The sequence below is a fragment of the Ochotona princeps genome, chromosome 24 (assembly GCF_030435755.1).
Source record: "Ochotona princeps isolate mOchPri1 chromosome 24, mOchPri1.hap1, whole genome shotgun sequence".
NCBI classification, from domain to species: Eukaryota; Metazoa; Chordata; class Mammalia; order Lagomorpha; family Ochotonidae; genus Ochotona; species Ochotona princeps.
In genome coordinates this window covers 13,571,822-13,588,261 of record NC_080855.1, presented here as the reverse complement: position 1 = coordinate 13,588,261, position 16,440 = coordinate 13,571,822, and the positions used below count along the sequence as shown (strand labels likewise).

General features: G+C 45.1%; 1 protein-coding gene across 5 annotated transcripts in view; it reads left to right on the top strand.

Moving 5' to 3' along the window:
• The window catches only part of GRIN2A (glutamate ionotropic receptor NMDA type subunit 2A), a 359,010-nt gene that overhangs the window by 336,928 nt on the left and 5,642 nt on the right, over positions 1-16,440 (top strand). For all 5 annotated transcript variants that reach the window (XM_058681141.1, XM_058681137.1, XM_004586751.2 and 2 more), the window contains one exon: positions 8,602-8,840. In XM_058681141.1, the coding sequence (XP_058537124.1) occupies positions 8,602-8,840 (239 nt within the window). The remainder of the gene's footprint in view (positions 1-8,601; positions 8,841-16,440) is intronic.

The following is a 16,440-nucleotide window of genomic DNA, read 5'->3' as shown; positions in this document are numbered from 1 at the left end:
CCAGAACAAGCAGGAGAAAGGAACAGAGGAGTGAGTGAGGCAGGCAGGGTGGTAGAAGCAAGGCAGGGAGAGATGGAGTGTGGAGGAAGAGAAAGAGACAGAGAGGGAGACAGAAGGAGATAGTGAGTGAGTTCGCATTTGCTGCTTTACTTCCGCATTCCTGCAGCTACCAGGGCTGGTCCCAGCTAGAGCCAGGGGGGCTTAGGGACACAACCCAATCCTGGTTTTCCACAGGAGCAGCAGAAATCCAACCATTTCCTCACTGCCTGTCAAGGCCTAAATGGGCTGGGAGCTGTTGTCAGGAGCCAGGGCTACGTTTTGAACTCACACAGTCTGATTGCATATCATGGGCCATGTAACTGCCAGGCTGAGCACCTTCTCCCTCATTTACATGTCTTCTGTGCCCAGAGGCACTTGTTTTGGGGGAGAGTGTACACAGGTAGGAAGTTTCCATGTCGTAGAATGTGCGTTTATGGAGCTGCTGCATTTCCTGAAGAGCCACTTGCCTTCCAGCCAGCAGCTGCCTGTGTCCTGTGCTTGTCCCGACCCCACCCTCAGCCCCACCCACCCTTCCAAACCCCAGGGGCACTATGGGCTGGGATCTCTTATGGTCAAAAGCAACAGTGCAGCCAACTCAATTCTTCTTCAGTCGATATATTTTATGACCTTGATTCATGTAATCTGACCACAGGTATGTCATTAGCAGAAGGGGGGGCCCAGTGACTGTAGTGTTATCCCCTGGAGTCTGAATCTAGCAACTTCCCTACCCTCAGATTCTCTCCTCCTCACCTCTGGCTGTTGGGTCACCACATCTGACATCTCAGACTGGGATAAGGTAGGCGAGACCAGAAGAGCATCTTCGTGCCTCAAGGCCATGCGATAGAACGGAAAGCTGAGGTCTGAACCCAGTGCTCGACATCCACACCATACCCCCTCGGAAAGGAACAGAGGGTCTTCACTTGTCTTTAGTTGAGGATAACACTAACAACAGATGTGTAGGGCCCCTTCTATTGAGGGTCTCTCTCCTTTCATCTACATCCCTCTCTTCCTCCTCCCTCCTTCATCTCCCCCTCTCTTCACCGCTCACTCCTTTCTTCACTCCACAGCCTGACCTGGAGTGCTGATCCAGCTCCCTGCACTGTCCTGGACAGCGGAAGCGCAGATAAAACCAAAGAAACCCATTTTGCTTACAGGTTTAACAGTCCCCAGAATTTGCAGACAACACTCCCGCTAAAAAAAGGGAACTGAAAAGAAGTGAGGTCATTTTACTTCCGAGAGAAAGAGGGAGAGAGAGATTGTAGCATGGAATGTGAGTTTATTGCTCTCCTTTGTTTCCTACTCTGTCTCCAGTTTGGGAAACCATAAGGACCCCTTTGTTATATTAAAACGTCCTCATGTCCTTGTAGAATGAGTCATAGGATTTTTAAAAAACTATTGACTGAGAAAATGCAATGCTAAAAATTACTATTTTGCTCACAAATGCATGTGCCTTTTAGGTCCTATCAGTTTGCAGATCCATATCTATGTGGAGCAGATTGGCTACTAGACTCCAGAAGTGCTGGGTTCCCTAGCCTTCTCGTGCTGTTTCTTCCTCCATCTTACTTCAGAGGAGCTATTCCTCTCCACCCCTCCCCTCTCCGATAGAAAAATGTGACCATGGCCTTTTTCTCCTGTCCCATTGAGTTGCCAGTTCCTCTCCTCTCTTCCATGGTCTCTTCTCCAAGAGACACAAGTTGGCAACCTGCGTGCGTAAAATCCCCAACTCCACCTTGCACCAGTTGGTCATGTGGCCTCTGCAATCTCTCATCTCTGCATCTCCTGCTGATCCTCATCTGTGGCTCTCAGCCTAATCAAGAAAGGAGAATAGCCTTATATCACCTGTCATCAGCTCAATTTCAGGGATAACCCCCTCTTTGCCAAGGCTCATGAAATAAATTTGTGATCTAAGAAGAATTAAGACAAGACAGCAGCTGAAGAACTTGGGATCCAGCAAGAAGGCAGCTCAGAGTGGTCATCGTCCAGTGGCCCTGCTGCTATGAGGTGCGCCAGACTCCCTTCTGACTCCTGCCTGCTGGGTGTCTTCCTTGATCCCTTGTGTGTGGAAAGTACAGAACTACTCTCTGATGATAGCAGAGCATTCCATGTTCCTCCCTGCCTGCAGACCAATGCACTGACCTCAGCATTGCTTGGCATGATTCTCTCCCACAAGACTCAGAAGCCAAAACTGTGTTATTCATTTCACTGTGTCCGCCTGTCATGCAGAGATGTTAACCACATGCTGAGATGCCTTTGGGAATGCTCTTTTTACAATGAATGCATGAGTGAGTCATTGAGTGAATAAGTGAGTAAGAAAAACTTACCCAAAGTCTTCAGGGAACCCAAAAACATTGGCCTGAGGTGAGACAACCTTAAACTCGACTCCTCCAAATCAAACCCCATCGTCAGGGCTGAAGATCAGGTGCTTTGGCAAGAACTCAAGACAAAATTATATAGATGCTCGCCTGTGAGGATGTGTGTGGGAGGCAATTTTAAAGGCTGCACTTTGGCACATTGTCAGGCCCTGGACAAAGCCTAAAGGGTACAGGTTCCAAATGAATCTTTCACAGCTGACCTCAGGGGAGAAACACTCTGTAAGTCTGAAGGCTCATCTCATGTCTTCGCGACACAATCCTTTCCTGGAGCAATCCCCTTAGCTCTTAGACAGTCTTACAGCATGGAGTGAAATCTAATCTACAAAGCAGTTGCACTCCCCATGGGTGTGCTGAGAATGAATCTCAGGGTGAATAAGGCACTGATTCCTCCTGCTCAGGCCAAGAGAGTCCTTTCAGGGAGCTGAGCCTTCTTGGGCTGCTTTCTCAGACTCATGGATGCTGTGACTGGAAGGGCACAAAAAGGGGTTGGTTGGTGTGGTTTACCCCACCACCCTCCTACCTACTCAACCTCCAGCTTCCTGAACTTCCTGCAGTAATGCCATCTCCAGAAATAGTTGCTGAGTAATCAGTGTGTGTTGAACAAACTATATACAAGGCAATGCCATCCTTTGATTCTAAAAAAGGAGCTTTTGTGAGTTAAGTCATGTGGGGTCCCTCAGCCTTTCCCTGAAAAATGATAGTAGTAATGGGGTCAGCCACAGCAAGCCAACATGAGGCTCACACGAATTGATTTTTGGAAACTCAAGTGCAGTGCTTGAAAAATAGTGGACTTTATGTACTCTAGGTAAAGACATAGAAAATGGATAGCTGAATGGATGAGGGGTTGGACAGCTAAATCAGAATCCATGGATTAAGATCGGATGGCCAGCAGGTGCAGATGGGAGAGGACAGCAGGGGGTGTGACTCCATGGTGACTGTAATACTACCGTCTCGTAGCTTTCTAGCCTCCCCAGGTGATTCGACACGCTTCCCAAAACCACAGGAAAGAGCCCTTCCATTTGTAGCTCATTCTAGTGTTTTCCACCTGAAACATTCTTTGTTATGATTTCCTGGATGATGTCTGCTTGAATTTCCATCAACTTCTTGATGACAGATATGACACTCATGGCTTCGACCTCATAAGGAATGGATGAATTTAGACTGAGAAATGCCCCACGCTTGTGCATCAGCCCTCACTGTCTGTGTCCTGCCATTCCTCTGGCCCACCCAACCTGTACATTTGATGCAGCCTGTTGCAGTGTCACCCTGCCAGTCACTTAAGAGGCAGACAGTGCTTGCCCAGCTCTTCCCGCCTGTCCTGTGTCACATTCTGTATCTCTCTGACTTACAGGTTTTGAGACCCTGGCACTCTTTCTTTCAGTGCTATCAGGCTTAAGAAAAGAGAGAGAGAGGTGACTGAGTTTCCAGCCTTCCCTAGGAGGGTGTAGAATGTAGAGGCTGGCAGACATCCTGCTACCTATGGCCGGTACCGTCTTCTCCTCTGAAGATCCATCCTCAGGACACCTCAGGAAGAACTTCTGAACAGGCGTAGCTTCCTAGGGGGTGCACAGGAGTTTTATGTTTGTGAGCTCCCCCTCAACAGACAGGTTAACAGAAATGGAGAAGGCTCAGCCTTATAGGGGGACCAGTATTCCCATGTAGACAGAAGGCAACATGGTGGGCTGCAAACCCACAGCTGCCAATGCAGGGCTCTGTCTGCTTACAGAACACTTAGCTTGTGTCTTGCCAGCAAGAGAGAGATTTAACTAACCCTTTACCAACTCTGACTCACAGGATCCTACCGACAAAGATCATGAACCCTTTATTGTAATGGGAACGACTGACATTGGAATTCATTTCCCCAGAGCTGCTCCTTGGAAGCATGGCATTTGGCTACTTACCCTGGCTAACGGCATATCCACTCCCCAGCCTTTGGCACTGGAGCCCACTGTAGGTTTCCCTGAGCTCTGTGCTTCCTTCATTCATTTACATGACAGCTAAACTCACCAAACAGATCTGAGCATTCCTGCCAGCCTGCGGATATAAGCAAAGGGAAAAAAGGTAGAAAATACAGATTCAATTCTTACTGCATGCTGCAGGCCATGAGAAATGTCAAAATCATAAAACATGATCCCTGGCCTCCCTCCAGGAGATTACAATATACTTGAGTAAATTAAAAACGAAATAAGAAAGTATTTGAACTACAGTTCAGTGCACCACTTGAGGAAGGCCATGAGGCAGGCAGTGATTAACTGGAAAATGATTGGAATAAGCTGTAATTGGTACTGAGAAATGAGAATGTCCTCCCCTCTCAAAACCCAGGTCTGGTGCACTGAGCTGACATATCCTAAGTAGAGGTGTCACTGCGGTTAAGGGCAGAGGGAAATTTTTGTGTGTACAAGCCTGAAAAGGATCCAGACCTGGCCACCACCCCCATTACTGGCTTGCAAACCTGGCTGTCTTTGAATGCCACCCCAGGGACTGTGTGCTGGGAACTGGATGAGTCATGGCAGGGCTCCTCACAACCTATCAGTGGTACTGAAAAGGGGGGTGGTGCCGGTGCTTTGGTGAGGGGCAGAAGCCAACTGCGAGTGAGTGTCTGGGCAGAGTGAGAAGAGGGTTCTGGATGGATTTGTAGGGGAGCTGGGTGGGCAGCAAGGTGGTGCCACAGGTTCTCCCATATTGCCATGCTGTAGGTTGTTTGAAGGAAAGGAATTGAAACCCAGTAGCCCCTCCCCCTCACTTTGCCTTTGCAAGCAATGAACAAGAGTGCTTCATGGGGAAAGAAGATGTGACGAGATAAATTTCCTATTTTTTCTTCTCCCAATCACTGTGCACTTCGTCTATGAAAACAAAACTGGGAAATTTCTGTCCATTGAAGTGAAGAAAATGCAAGGCGGTTTTCAGTCTGTTAGAAGCTCTGAGTAAGAAATTAAAACCCAAACTCAAAAGGATATTCCAAATAGATCCCACTGAAATGGTGCAGTCATCACAGAAAAGAAGAGGAAGAAGAAAGAGAAAAGAAAGAAAAAGCATACCAAAACACTGACCATTAAACACCCTCAAGGAGCTGTGACTGAAGCCAACTCAAAAACCTTTTAATCCTTTGTAGGGTGTTGGAGTTTACAGGAGCAACACAGCTACAGAATATTACGATAGAAAGTTACAAATGTTGCAAGGAAATAATCCACCAGGAGAGTAAGAACATGAAATGTACATGAATGGGAATGCTATGATGTAATAGGCAAGACTGTGCGTTTGAAATTATTAAATACATTAAACCTTAAAACAAATCCAAAACATTATTATAGAAGAAACCTACAGAACTGTGAAAGAGCCAAATAAATGTCACAATTCAATATTACATTAAATAAAGCTAAATGTTACTAATGAAAGAATAAGCAAAGTATAAAATAGGTCAATGGGAATTATCCAGCACAGAATAATAAGGAGATACAAAGTATTAAAACAAGGGTAATAACCCAGGACATAGTGAAGAGATCAAGAAAATATTTTTAAACAGGAATTTCAAGAAAATAATAAAATAGGATTATTATAGGCCATACCTAACGGCCAGAGGTCATCTCTCAACCATGAGAAAGCTCCATGTTCCTGATGGAAGGGCAAAAAATCCTAAATGCTGACCAGGCAATTAATTCTGATAAGGATGTAGAGCAACCAAGGCACTTATTCCTTTCCGGTGGAAATGCAAGATGGTGTGACTACATACCTTCCAGCAGTAATGTTTCTGGGGACGCATGTACCCAAATGAATTGAAAACATGTCCGCATAACCTACACATGAATGCTTATAGTAATTTTATCCATGATTTCCAAAACGAGGAAACAGCCAACCTAGTCTTCAGTTGAGTGAATGGATGAAGAATTTCCACATTCTTGTTATGAAATATTATTCAACAAGAAACAGAGATGAGTGTTAAAACAGAAAAGATGTGGCATGACCTTAAATGCACGGTTATGGGTGAAGAAAACCAATCTGAAAAAGCCCCCATACTGTGTGATTCCAGCTGTGGAACTTTCTGAACAAAGCAGTGACAGGTTAGCGGCTGCCAGGGTTTCAGCGGGGAGGAATGAGGAGAGCTGAACAGGGGAGAGATAGGACGGTGAAGCCAGCATCCAAGCAATTATGGGCCAAACTTGGTCCAGAATTAAAGTTGTGAGTCATCCGATCGAAGACTCACCCTGAGCCCAAAGCAGAACAAGCAAACCCACATCACCATGCCACGCCATGAAATTCTCAGCAGCCCTCAGAAATACAGACGGCACAAAAGGAGTGAGAATGAGATCAGCCGACTTCTAAACAACTTCAGTCCAGACCAGAGAAAAGTTTTAATAACGTCTGCAAAAACCTAAGGGAGAAGCAACAGCTACAGCTGAGACTTTTTAATGGTCAGCCAAATCAAGCAGGAAAGAGAACAAACTGCAAGTGAGCAACGCACACCAATTCCGCAAATCCCAGAGACCCAAAGTCCAGTTCCTAAGGAGCCTCTGCAAAAGAGAATGGATGTTTTGGGTGTTTGTTGTCCCCATCCCTCACTGCATCTTACAGATAGTGTAAATACACAGGCATTCAAAAGCTACTTACACTTGACATTTAACATGATCTGCATCTTTGTTGATTGTCTCTGCTCTTCAGGTTTATGTCTTAAGGGCTCTGCTTAACGTCTAAATGTCACGGCTTAGTGACTTGCTGGAGAATTGGTCTAATTCCCGTGTGTTTCGATCAGAAAATGTCCTCCAGTGTCCTGGCAATGTTACCTAGTGGCTAAAGTCCTCGCCTTGAATGCACCAGGATCCCATATGGGCACCGGTTCTAATCCAGGCAGTCCAGCTTCCCATCCAGCTCCCTGTTTGTGGCCTGGGAAAGCAGTCGAGGACGGCCCAAAGCTTTGGGACCCTGCACCCACGTGGGATACTGGGAAGAAGCTCCTGGCTTCGGATCAGCTCAGCTCTGGCCATTATGGCCACTTGGGGAGTGAACAATCAGACAGAAGATCTCCCTCTCTGTCTTTCCTCCTCTCTGCATATCTGACTTTCCAATAAAAGTAAAATAAAATCTTTCAAAAAAAAAAAAGAAAGAAAGAAAATGTCTTCCAGAATGATGACTGGGTAAAATCCACATGAGAGGCAGAATAATGCTAAGCATGGCTACTTCTTCTTTCCTTTACTGAAAAGTCTAGCTGCTGTGTTTTCGTTGCCTGGAATCTGGAGATATTTGATCTGCAGGAGGCCTTGTAGAACCAAAGATGTCTTTTTCTCAGTTAAAGTTTGTTTCCCATGTGTATTGCCTGTAGTTGTTGTAAAGAGAAGGGGAAAAAAAGAAATTAATGTATTTGAGAACTACCAGATAGAAATATGTCAGCTTCTACTCTTGATATTTGCTTTGCAATGGTAAGTAATAGCCCAAGCAACTGTTTAGGAGAACTGGTGATAGGTCAGGCACTTTAGGGATTTTAACACTGATCTCATTTGATTCTCTCCTCAGGCTCTTAGAGGTGTGCACTGGTAGGCCCATTTCATACATAGGAGAACTTTGACCTCAGGGTAAATGATGAAGTGGAAATTGAAATGAAACCTGGCCTCTGTATCGTGCTGCCAGCTTATTCCCACGTTCTGTTGTTAAGTGTGGGTGTGTGTTGGAGCCAAGGGTTGAGAAAAAAAGGTGGGAAGGACATCATAACGACTCCCTCCCCCCCAAATAAAGATCCCCAAAATAGCTTCAAATGCCCAAAGTCAGAAGCTGTGCCAAGTTCTCTGCATTGTATAAAGGTGTTTCAAAAAGTTACCAAAAATGGAATTAAAGATAAACTCATATTTTGGTACAAAATAAAATTGACCTCCATGAGTATTTTTCTCATAATAATTGTTTTCCATGAACTTATTGAAGACCTCTCCTTGACATGGATTTCAAGAATTTTTGCACCAAAGTGAGTTTATCTTTCAGTTCCTCTGTCTACGTACTTCTGGACACACCCTCCTCACGTGTAGCTTCATCTTCCCTTGATGACGCTGGGCAGAATCTTTATTAACGTCTTTGCTCCACCAAGTGAGCAGGTGGAGGCTAGACAAGCATGGTCACTGGCCCTCGGGATGCCCAAACCCAGCGAGGTCAGCCCCAGACTGGTGCTCCGAGCCTCACTGCCTGCCTGTGGACCTTGTGTTCTGCTCAGGTGAGATGGAGGAGCTGGAGGCCCTGTGGCTCACGGGGATCTGCCACAATGAGAAGAACGAGGTGATGAGCAGCCAGCTGGATGTGGACAACATGGCGGGCGTGTTCTACATGCTGGCGGCGGCTATGGCGCTCAGCCTCATCACCTTCATCTGGGAGCACCTCTTCTACTGGAAGCTGCGCTTCTGCTTCACAGGAGTCTGCTCTGACCGGCCCGGCCTGCTCTTCTCCATCAGCAGGGTCAGTACTCCCAGGGCTCATTTCCTTGTTGGGGGAGGTGGGTCCACTAAAGCACCGGGGCCTTCCAAGAGGCAGGGATTTCTTGGCTTCTCAGTGGGGTCCTGCCCAGCTTCCCAACCGCCCAGCCAAACCTCAATGCCTAGCTCTTGTTGAATTTGTCAGTAGGGCATCTGGCCTGTGTGCATTCATAAGCCAGAGATTGCAACCCGGACGACTGTGAAGGCCAGACAAGTGATGGAAGTAGGTGCAGGAGGCTGGGCACAAATGCAGTGAAATACACAGTACGTCCAAATCAGGGCAGACTTGGGAATGCTGGGGACCGTGGCAAACCACAAGGTTTACCACACCAAAAGGGGAGGCCATCCTCACCTCCTGGTGAGCATGGCATTAAGTAGGTCTAATATCATCCAGTCGTCTAGGTTGTAAAAGAGAAAGTGATTCTGATTATGAATATTTGCATTTTCAAATCTTATTAACTAATTCCATTTTTAAAATGTGGACTAAACAGAGTCAATCTGTGGCTTTCTTCAGGAGCACCGTGGTGGGTCATGTTATGTGACCCATCTTCCAATGCAGGAGGTTATTACAGTGTGCACAAGCATGGCAGTGAAACATGCAGAATGAAACACAGTCTGTGTGCAGCATCACGCCATGTGTATAAACATCTGACGACATACAAAGAGCACATGCAGCACAGCACAGCTGGATAGTGAGATGCAGTATGAGGTATCAGGAGAAAACGCTCACACGCACAGAAAACGCAAATACGCGTTCAATCCAACATAAACTGCAACAGAGAACTCACATAACATAGAGTCTGTGTGCAGTGCAGGGAAAAAATTCCATGCAGTACAAGGTAGCATGCATGTGCTGCCATCAAATGCATGTGACTTAATTCATCATTACTAGACATGCTTAGATTTATGGATTTTTCATGTGACAGTGTCTGTGTAAGGACTTCATGTTTTGTTTTTTGTCTCATTTAACCCATAAGCTAATGCTATGCTAATAGTCTGGGGTTATATATGGCAAGACTCAAAGATTAAAGGGAATTATCCCAGGCAGCACAGCTGATGAGATAGAACCAGGATCTAATTCAGGTGCTGTGATGCCAACCAGAGCCTACACTCTTTCACAATTAACTGTGACAACATAGGAGGTTTCATGGGGTCCCTGCTACAAATGTGTATGTGCATACAGTATACAGTACACATGTGCAACACAACCCCAACACTTAGCCTGCATCCTAGAGAATCACACACACACACACTGTGCATGCATCTTCTGATCTATAATTTCTCTAGCCATGTATTGATCCATCAATCTACCTGTTTCACTTGTCTCTCCACAGAGGTGTTTTTGTTTTTGTTTTCACCTAGGAAGAGCTTAATGAATTATAGTTTAAAACATGAAAAATCTTTGTTTAGACATATAATTTTATATGCTAGTGTTTATCAGGAAAAAATAATTGCTGTGATATGAGCATTTGGTCGTTTTAACAACTTCGAGTACACATTAGCTTAGTGAGGAGGATTTGTTTTATCCATTCAATTGCACTCCAAACTTGGGTTCTGTGCAAATACATATTTCCTAATTAACTTGATAGCATCTAAATACATGAATTGCTTTAAACTAACAACATGCATGCAGATAGCTAGGTGTTATGCCAACTTTAAACTAATTCTCCCAGCCAATTACTAAAAGCTTTGCGTATCCAAATGATTCTGGGACTATCACAAGCAAATACACACTGTTGCTTTTGCTTGCAAATCCTGCTTGTTTTTGGAAGTGTCTCTCCATCTGAGACATCAGGAAGGAAGCCAAGCTACAGGATGAACATCATGAGAAATGAATAGAACCTTTCACTTCCTTTCCATGCACACTGGGGAAAGAGTTGGGGACCCAGGGAAGCAAGAGAGCAGGCACGGTTGGGGTTGTTGCCTTGCACGCTGCTGTTTGGACTTGGGCCTCGTCTTCCCCTCGGAGAAGTGAGAGAATCTCAAGTCTCATGGGAGCAAGCTAGAACCTCTGTCCTCTCAGGATCTGCTCAGGCACTAGCATGGCTGTCTCCTCCAAGGCTGTCCCCATCCCCACAGATAATACAAGACAGATGCTCATTTATTTCTCTTTTAACCCAAGTTCAGCCTGGTACATAGGAATAGAGTAGTCTCATTCCCAATGATACTTATCTGCCTGTCACATTTATGAAGGGAGCTCGAAACAGGCTCAGCCCCTGTTCTGTGCATAGAGGGGCTCCAAGTTGCATAGAACTGGTTCTTCCCCTTTGGTCAAAGGCTACTCTCACCTCAAGAGCTTGTCTTCTGTGCACACTGACACATATGCCATCTGATGCCTGTGCTTACACAGTATACGGAACATGTGCTTTTCTTGTGTGCCCATAGTCATCTCTTTATCAGAGCCTGCAGAAGCGATTGCCCAGGCAGCATGGCTTGTAGTGGCGTGTAAGGGCCTGGGCCAGGTGTATGCATTATGACATGTCTAATTCTTGCCACATGGTATGTCATTATAAGATCACATCCATTCTATGGGTGTGGAAACAGGCCTCACAGACTAGAACCTTCTCAGGTTGGAACAATAAGACTCTTCTCCTTTCACCTATCACACCAGCCCCCCCCCCAAAAAAAAAAATCAGAGAGAGGACAATTGTCCACTTAGCCATGACCAGGTCATGTGCTTGATTTGACTTCAGAGTTAAAGCTCCTTTCTAAAGGATGCAGACCCAGAATGCCTGGAAATTTGCTTGTTACTCATGGCAGGTTGTTTTCTGCACTGCAACTCAATTTCATCGTTGCTGGTTATTCCCCTCTGTGCGTGGGACATTCAACCAGTGAACTTAAAAGCAGTTACCACAAAGCAGACATGCACAGGCCTCCCCCTGGGCTCGAGCTCCCTTGGGAGCTTCCCGGATAATGCAGCACAAATACAAGCCTGAGATACACACACTTCAGCCCTGATAAGGGTCAAAGAAGATGTTTATTTAGCATCGAAACAAAATTCGTCCATCCCAACCAGAGCCTTTGCCTTTTCTCACTTAGAAAAATCTATCTTCCTGTCTGTGGGGTGCTCCTAATGTTTTGTTTTCTCTTTAAAATTCTCTCTCCCTTCCCATTTAGCCAAATATTCAGCTTGGGTGGCAGGGACCCTCGTTCCATCACTCACTGCTTCCTGGGGTGCACCTAAACAGGAAGCTGGCATCCAAAGTGGGGCTGAGACTAAAAGCAGGTCTTCCGGTCCCCTTCCATTTAGAAAAATTCATTCGCTGTCACCTCAAGTGTGATTCAGTGGGAGCCACTCTGGAGCCAACACTCAGGGGGATGGCAGCAGTGGCCACCTTCCCCACAAGACCTGACCTGGATGGGGTGGCTTAAAAGCAGAATGGAGCCCTCTTGACTGTCATAGTGGTCAGTAGCAGTTAGACACCTGAGGAAGGGATTCAACCTGGAAAGGACCTGCGAGAATGAGAACGTTAGAGTCCATGCTGCACTGAGAATGTTTTAAGGGGTTAGGTGCCCCCCTGAGGAGGCAAAGCAAATGGCCTGGAGCAACACACTGCGTGGCCAGTGCTGCTTTTATCTGACCCTGAGCCCACTGCAAGACCAAGAGGCATCTTATTTCCACTATGGGATAATAGAGAAGAGGAGGGGAAAGTCAAGCAGGGAGGAAGGGCGCTCTTTGTCAGGTGTTCATTCACAACCCAAGATAGGGTTGACAGGGTTTAGCCGCTCATCTGGCTAGAAAACCAAAGTGACTCTCAGAACAAGCTTGGCATTTCACACAGCTTCCACACGAAGGCCACTGCATGTTCAAGCTGGCGTGAGACCAGAAGGAGGGAGCAGCCAGTCAGAGGCAGGCGAACAGCAGCTCACCCGCCCCAACCCCCGCTGCTCCCACTCATGCCTGCTCCACATCTGCAGCATGGGGTAATCCACATTGGGAGGATATGATTCCCACTTCAGAAACACAGACACCGAGGCCAACAAAGACACAGTGTCTCATGAAACATGGACTTGGAACTCATATCTGGCAGGTCCCCTGACTCCCCAGTACACAGAAATGTGTGCTCCCATCCCTCCACAGTTTTGTAGAAGCTGAATCTGTTGGAGGATGCTGTCAGCAATGCAGGCTGGTCCACCAATCTGCCTCCTTTTCTTTTTTTTTCACATTTTACATTTTATTATTATTATTATTATTATCAGTTTATGATACAGTTCCATAGGCTCCTGGTATTCCCCTTATCCCAGCCCCAATTCCCCCCCCGCCACCTAGTTCCTCTATATCATTACCAAAGTATAGTTCTTCATGCACAGTCATATGTCCATCACTGTGGGCATGGACAATGGCAGAGAGTCCAGCATCCTATTGTCAAGATATAGTAAACAGTTTCATTTTAAGTCCATCTTTGTCTGGAAGTAGAAATGCATACTATATTATATCCTCGCATCTGTATGTTAAGTCTCCATTTCACAGCTACTGTACATCCCCTTAAATGAAAAGTCATAATACAAAATCAACAATAGAAAGAAAAATAGAAATTTACAATGCCATGAAGTTAAATGACATGTTACTAGATATGACAGTCTCCATTACACAGCTATTATAGATCCCCTTAAATGAGAAGCCACAAAACAAAATCAACATCAGGGAGAAAAAAGAAATTAACAACACCATGAAGTTAAATAACATGCTACTAATGGGTAGATGAAGAAATGAAAATCAAGAACCTTCTTGAAGAAAATGATGCTACTGTATGATCTATGAGTCATTGAAGAATTAATCAGAAGAAAGTATTTTGAAGAAATGAAACTAACAGAAAACATCAAAACCCATGCAATATAGTTTCCGCTGATTTTTGTTGGTGAAATATGTCTCTTCTAGACAACAAACAGTTGGGTTTTGTTCTTTAATCCAGTCTACTAATCTATGACATTTGGTTGAGCTTAAGCCATTTACATTCAGAGTTTAACATGTATGGATGATACTTTGGTCCTGTCATTTTAGGAATGAGTTGTTCATTGGTTTAGTCTTCTGTTGTCATTTTACAGAGATGTTCTTCACATTTGCCTTTGGTTTTGTTTGATGCTATTCCTCTTCTCTGTCAAGAGAACATCTTGAAGTATCATTTGTAGGGCAGGTTTGGAAGAAGCAAATTCCTTTAAGTTTTCTTTACTGTGGAAGAATTTTATTTCATTTTCAAGGACAAAAGAAAGTTTTGCTGGGTACATTATCCTAGGCCGACAATTTTTTTCTTTTAGAATCTGGACTATGTCACTCCATTCTCTTCTTGCCTGTAGAATTTCCTGTGAGAGATCTCCTGTGAGTTTAATTGGCATTCCTTTATATACCAATTGATTTTTTTCACGTGCACATTTAAGGATCTTTTCCTTATGTTCAATTGAAGACAGCTTGATGATCATGTGTCATGGTGAAGATCGCTTTTGATCAGGCCTGTTGGGAGTTCTGTGTCCCTCCTGGATCTTGTTTCCCAATTCTTTCTCTAGATTAGGGAAATTTTTCTTTATTATTTCATTGAATACATTTGCAGACTCAGCTTCTCTTTCTGCACCTTCTGGGACTCCCATAACTCTTTTTTTTCCCCCATATGCCTTTTTAATTTTTTTAAATCACCTAATGACCAACTCTTCAAACAAGCTGTTCCAAAAATGTATTGTGCTTTAGTGGCTTGCAGTGGAAAAGCGCAGACACAAACACTGGAAATTAGTGATGAGATTTTGTACACACATGGAACTATTCCTACGTGAACTTTCAGCCAGAAAACAAACAAACAAGAAGAAAGTAAAGAGCCAGAGAGACAGATCCCATAACTCTTCTATTAGGCCTCTTAATAGTGTCTTAAAATTCATGAATACTTTTTTTTGGCCTGATCCAGCTCTGCTTCAAGCTTTTTGCTTGCTTCCCCCTGATGACAGGAAGTATCTTCCAATTCTGAGATTCTTTCTTCTGCTTGCTTCGTTCTATTTTGGAGACTCTCCACTGTACTTTTAATTTGCTCTACTGTGTTCTTAATTTCTGATATATCAGCCTTGATTTGTTTTATTGCTGCTATTGCTTGTGCAAAATATTCCTTAAATTCTTTGAACTCTTGTATGTGCTTCTCATTGTTGAGCAGAAGCTTTAAAATGAGTTCTCTGGATTCTGTGTCCCCCATTTTTTCTATGTCTTCCTCAGTTAACTCTGAGGTTGGCATAGGGTTTTGTTCCTTTGCAGGGGAGTTTTCAGTAATATTCATTGTGCCTTTGTCTCTTCTTTTACTCTTGGTCATTGTTCTTCTGGTTAGCAGAGTCTTCTCCTTGGGGCAGGTTTCTAAGCTGGGTCACCCACAGGTCTACAGTTCAATTTTACTTATTGCAGTTGGTACACAACTTTTTGCTTGCAGCCAATTGTGCCACTCCCTCCAGCAAGTTCCAGGTCTGGATTCTTATGTTAGATTTCCACAAAGAACTCCATAGCCCTAACTTTGGCTCACCAGTCTCCACCTCCTGTGATATTGTGCTGAGGCTGCACCATTGTCTCTGCTACCTTTCTCCCACTTCTGGTTGGAGCAGGTCCCAGGATTAGGGAGACACCAGATGTCCTATATAGCTAGGTTGTTGGTGGCACTGATCTTTCTGGAACCTGTTGGACGTTAGGTCTGGGTGCCACACAGACCTACTTTGACCCGTACGATGCCACAGTTGGTATTATTTTCCTGCAGGACCAGCACAATCCACAGAACTCAGTGAATTCTTGTGAGCTCAGCACATGCGCAGTTCACTGTTGTCCCCTGCAGTCCTAAAGCTTTTGCCACAGTGTACAAAATGGTGCCTGACATACCACTGCTAGAGTTCTTGATCTGCTGGCCATCAGGTCTGAGGGCTACCCAGACCTGTCTTGGGTGGAACCTGTAGAATGCCACGTTGATGCAGTTCACTGACTGAGTCAGAAATGAGTTCACTCCCAGCTCAGCATATGCTCAGTCCTTTCCCTTGCCTTTGCCTCCTTACGCAAAATGGCACCCGATTCGGCTCTACGGAGCTGACTGGGCTGTGAAATTAATCCAGTTTTCACACTGCCCATCTGGAATCTGCTGCTCTGTCTCTGCTCCTGGTCAAATCAAACGGACCAGCAGGATGGACAGTTCTTTGTCTGGGTTCACCTCCCAAGCTCCCAGTGAAAGTCCCTTCCCACCTGGTTGCTGGTGGAGTTCAGATGGCAGTTAGCTGAATGCCGCTAGAGTATCAGTCACTGCAACCCCACACTGTTGTGTTCGCTGCTTTCCTGAGTCTGTCAGCCTCCAGGTATCCCTCTGCTATTGTTCTGTCCTCTCCTATTTCCTGGAATGTGTCCTCTCTGCTTCATCCTGATTAGATGTTTCTCCATGCATTTAAACGTGTCCTTACCCTATTCTGCCATCTTGATTTGTTGCCTCCTTTTCTTGACTCTACCAGGCACATCAATGTCTGGGAATGGCTTTAGCTATGTTGTGTCCATCCCCAGAAAATGAAGGAGATAAGTGATAAGCAACCATCCTCCTGTCTCCAGAGACATAACTCAGCTCCCTGACCATGTCTGTGGGTTTCCT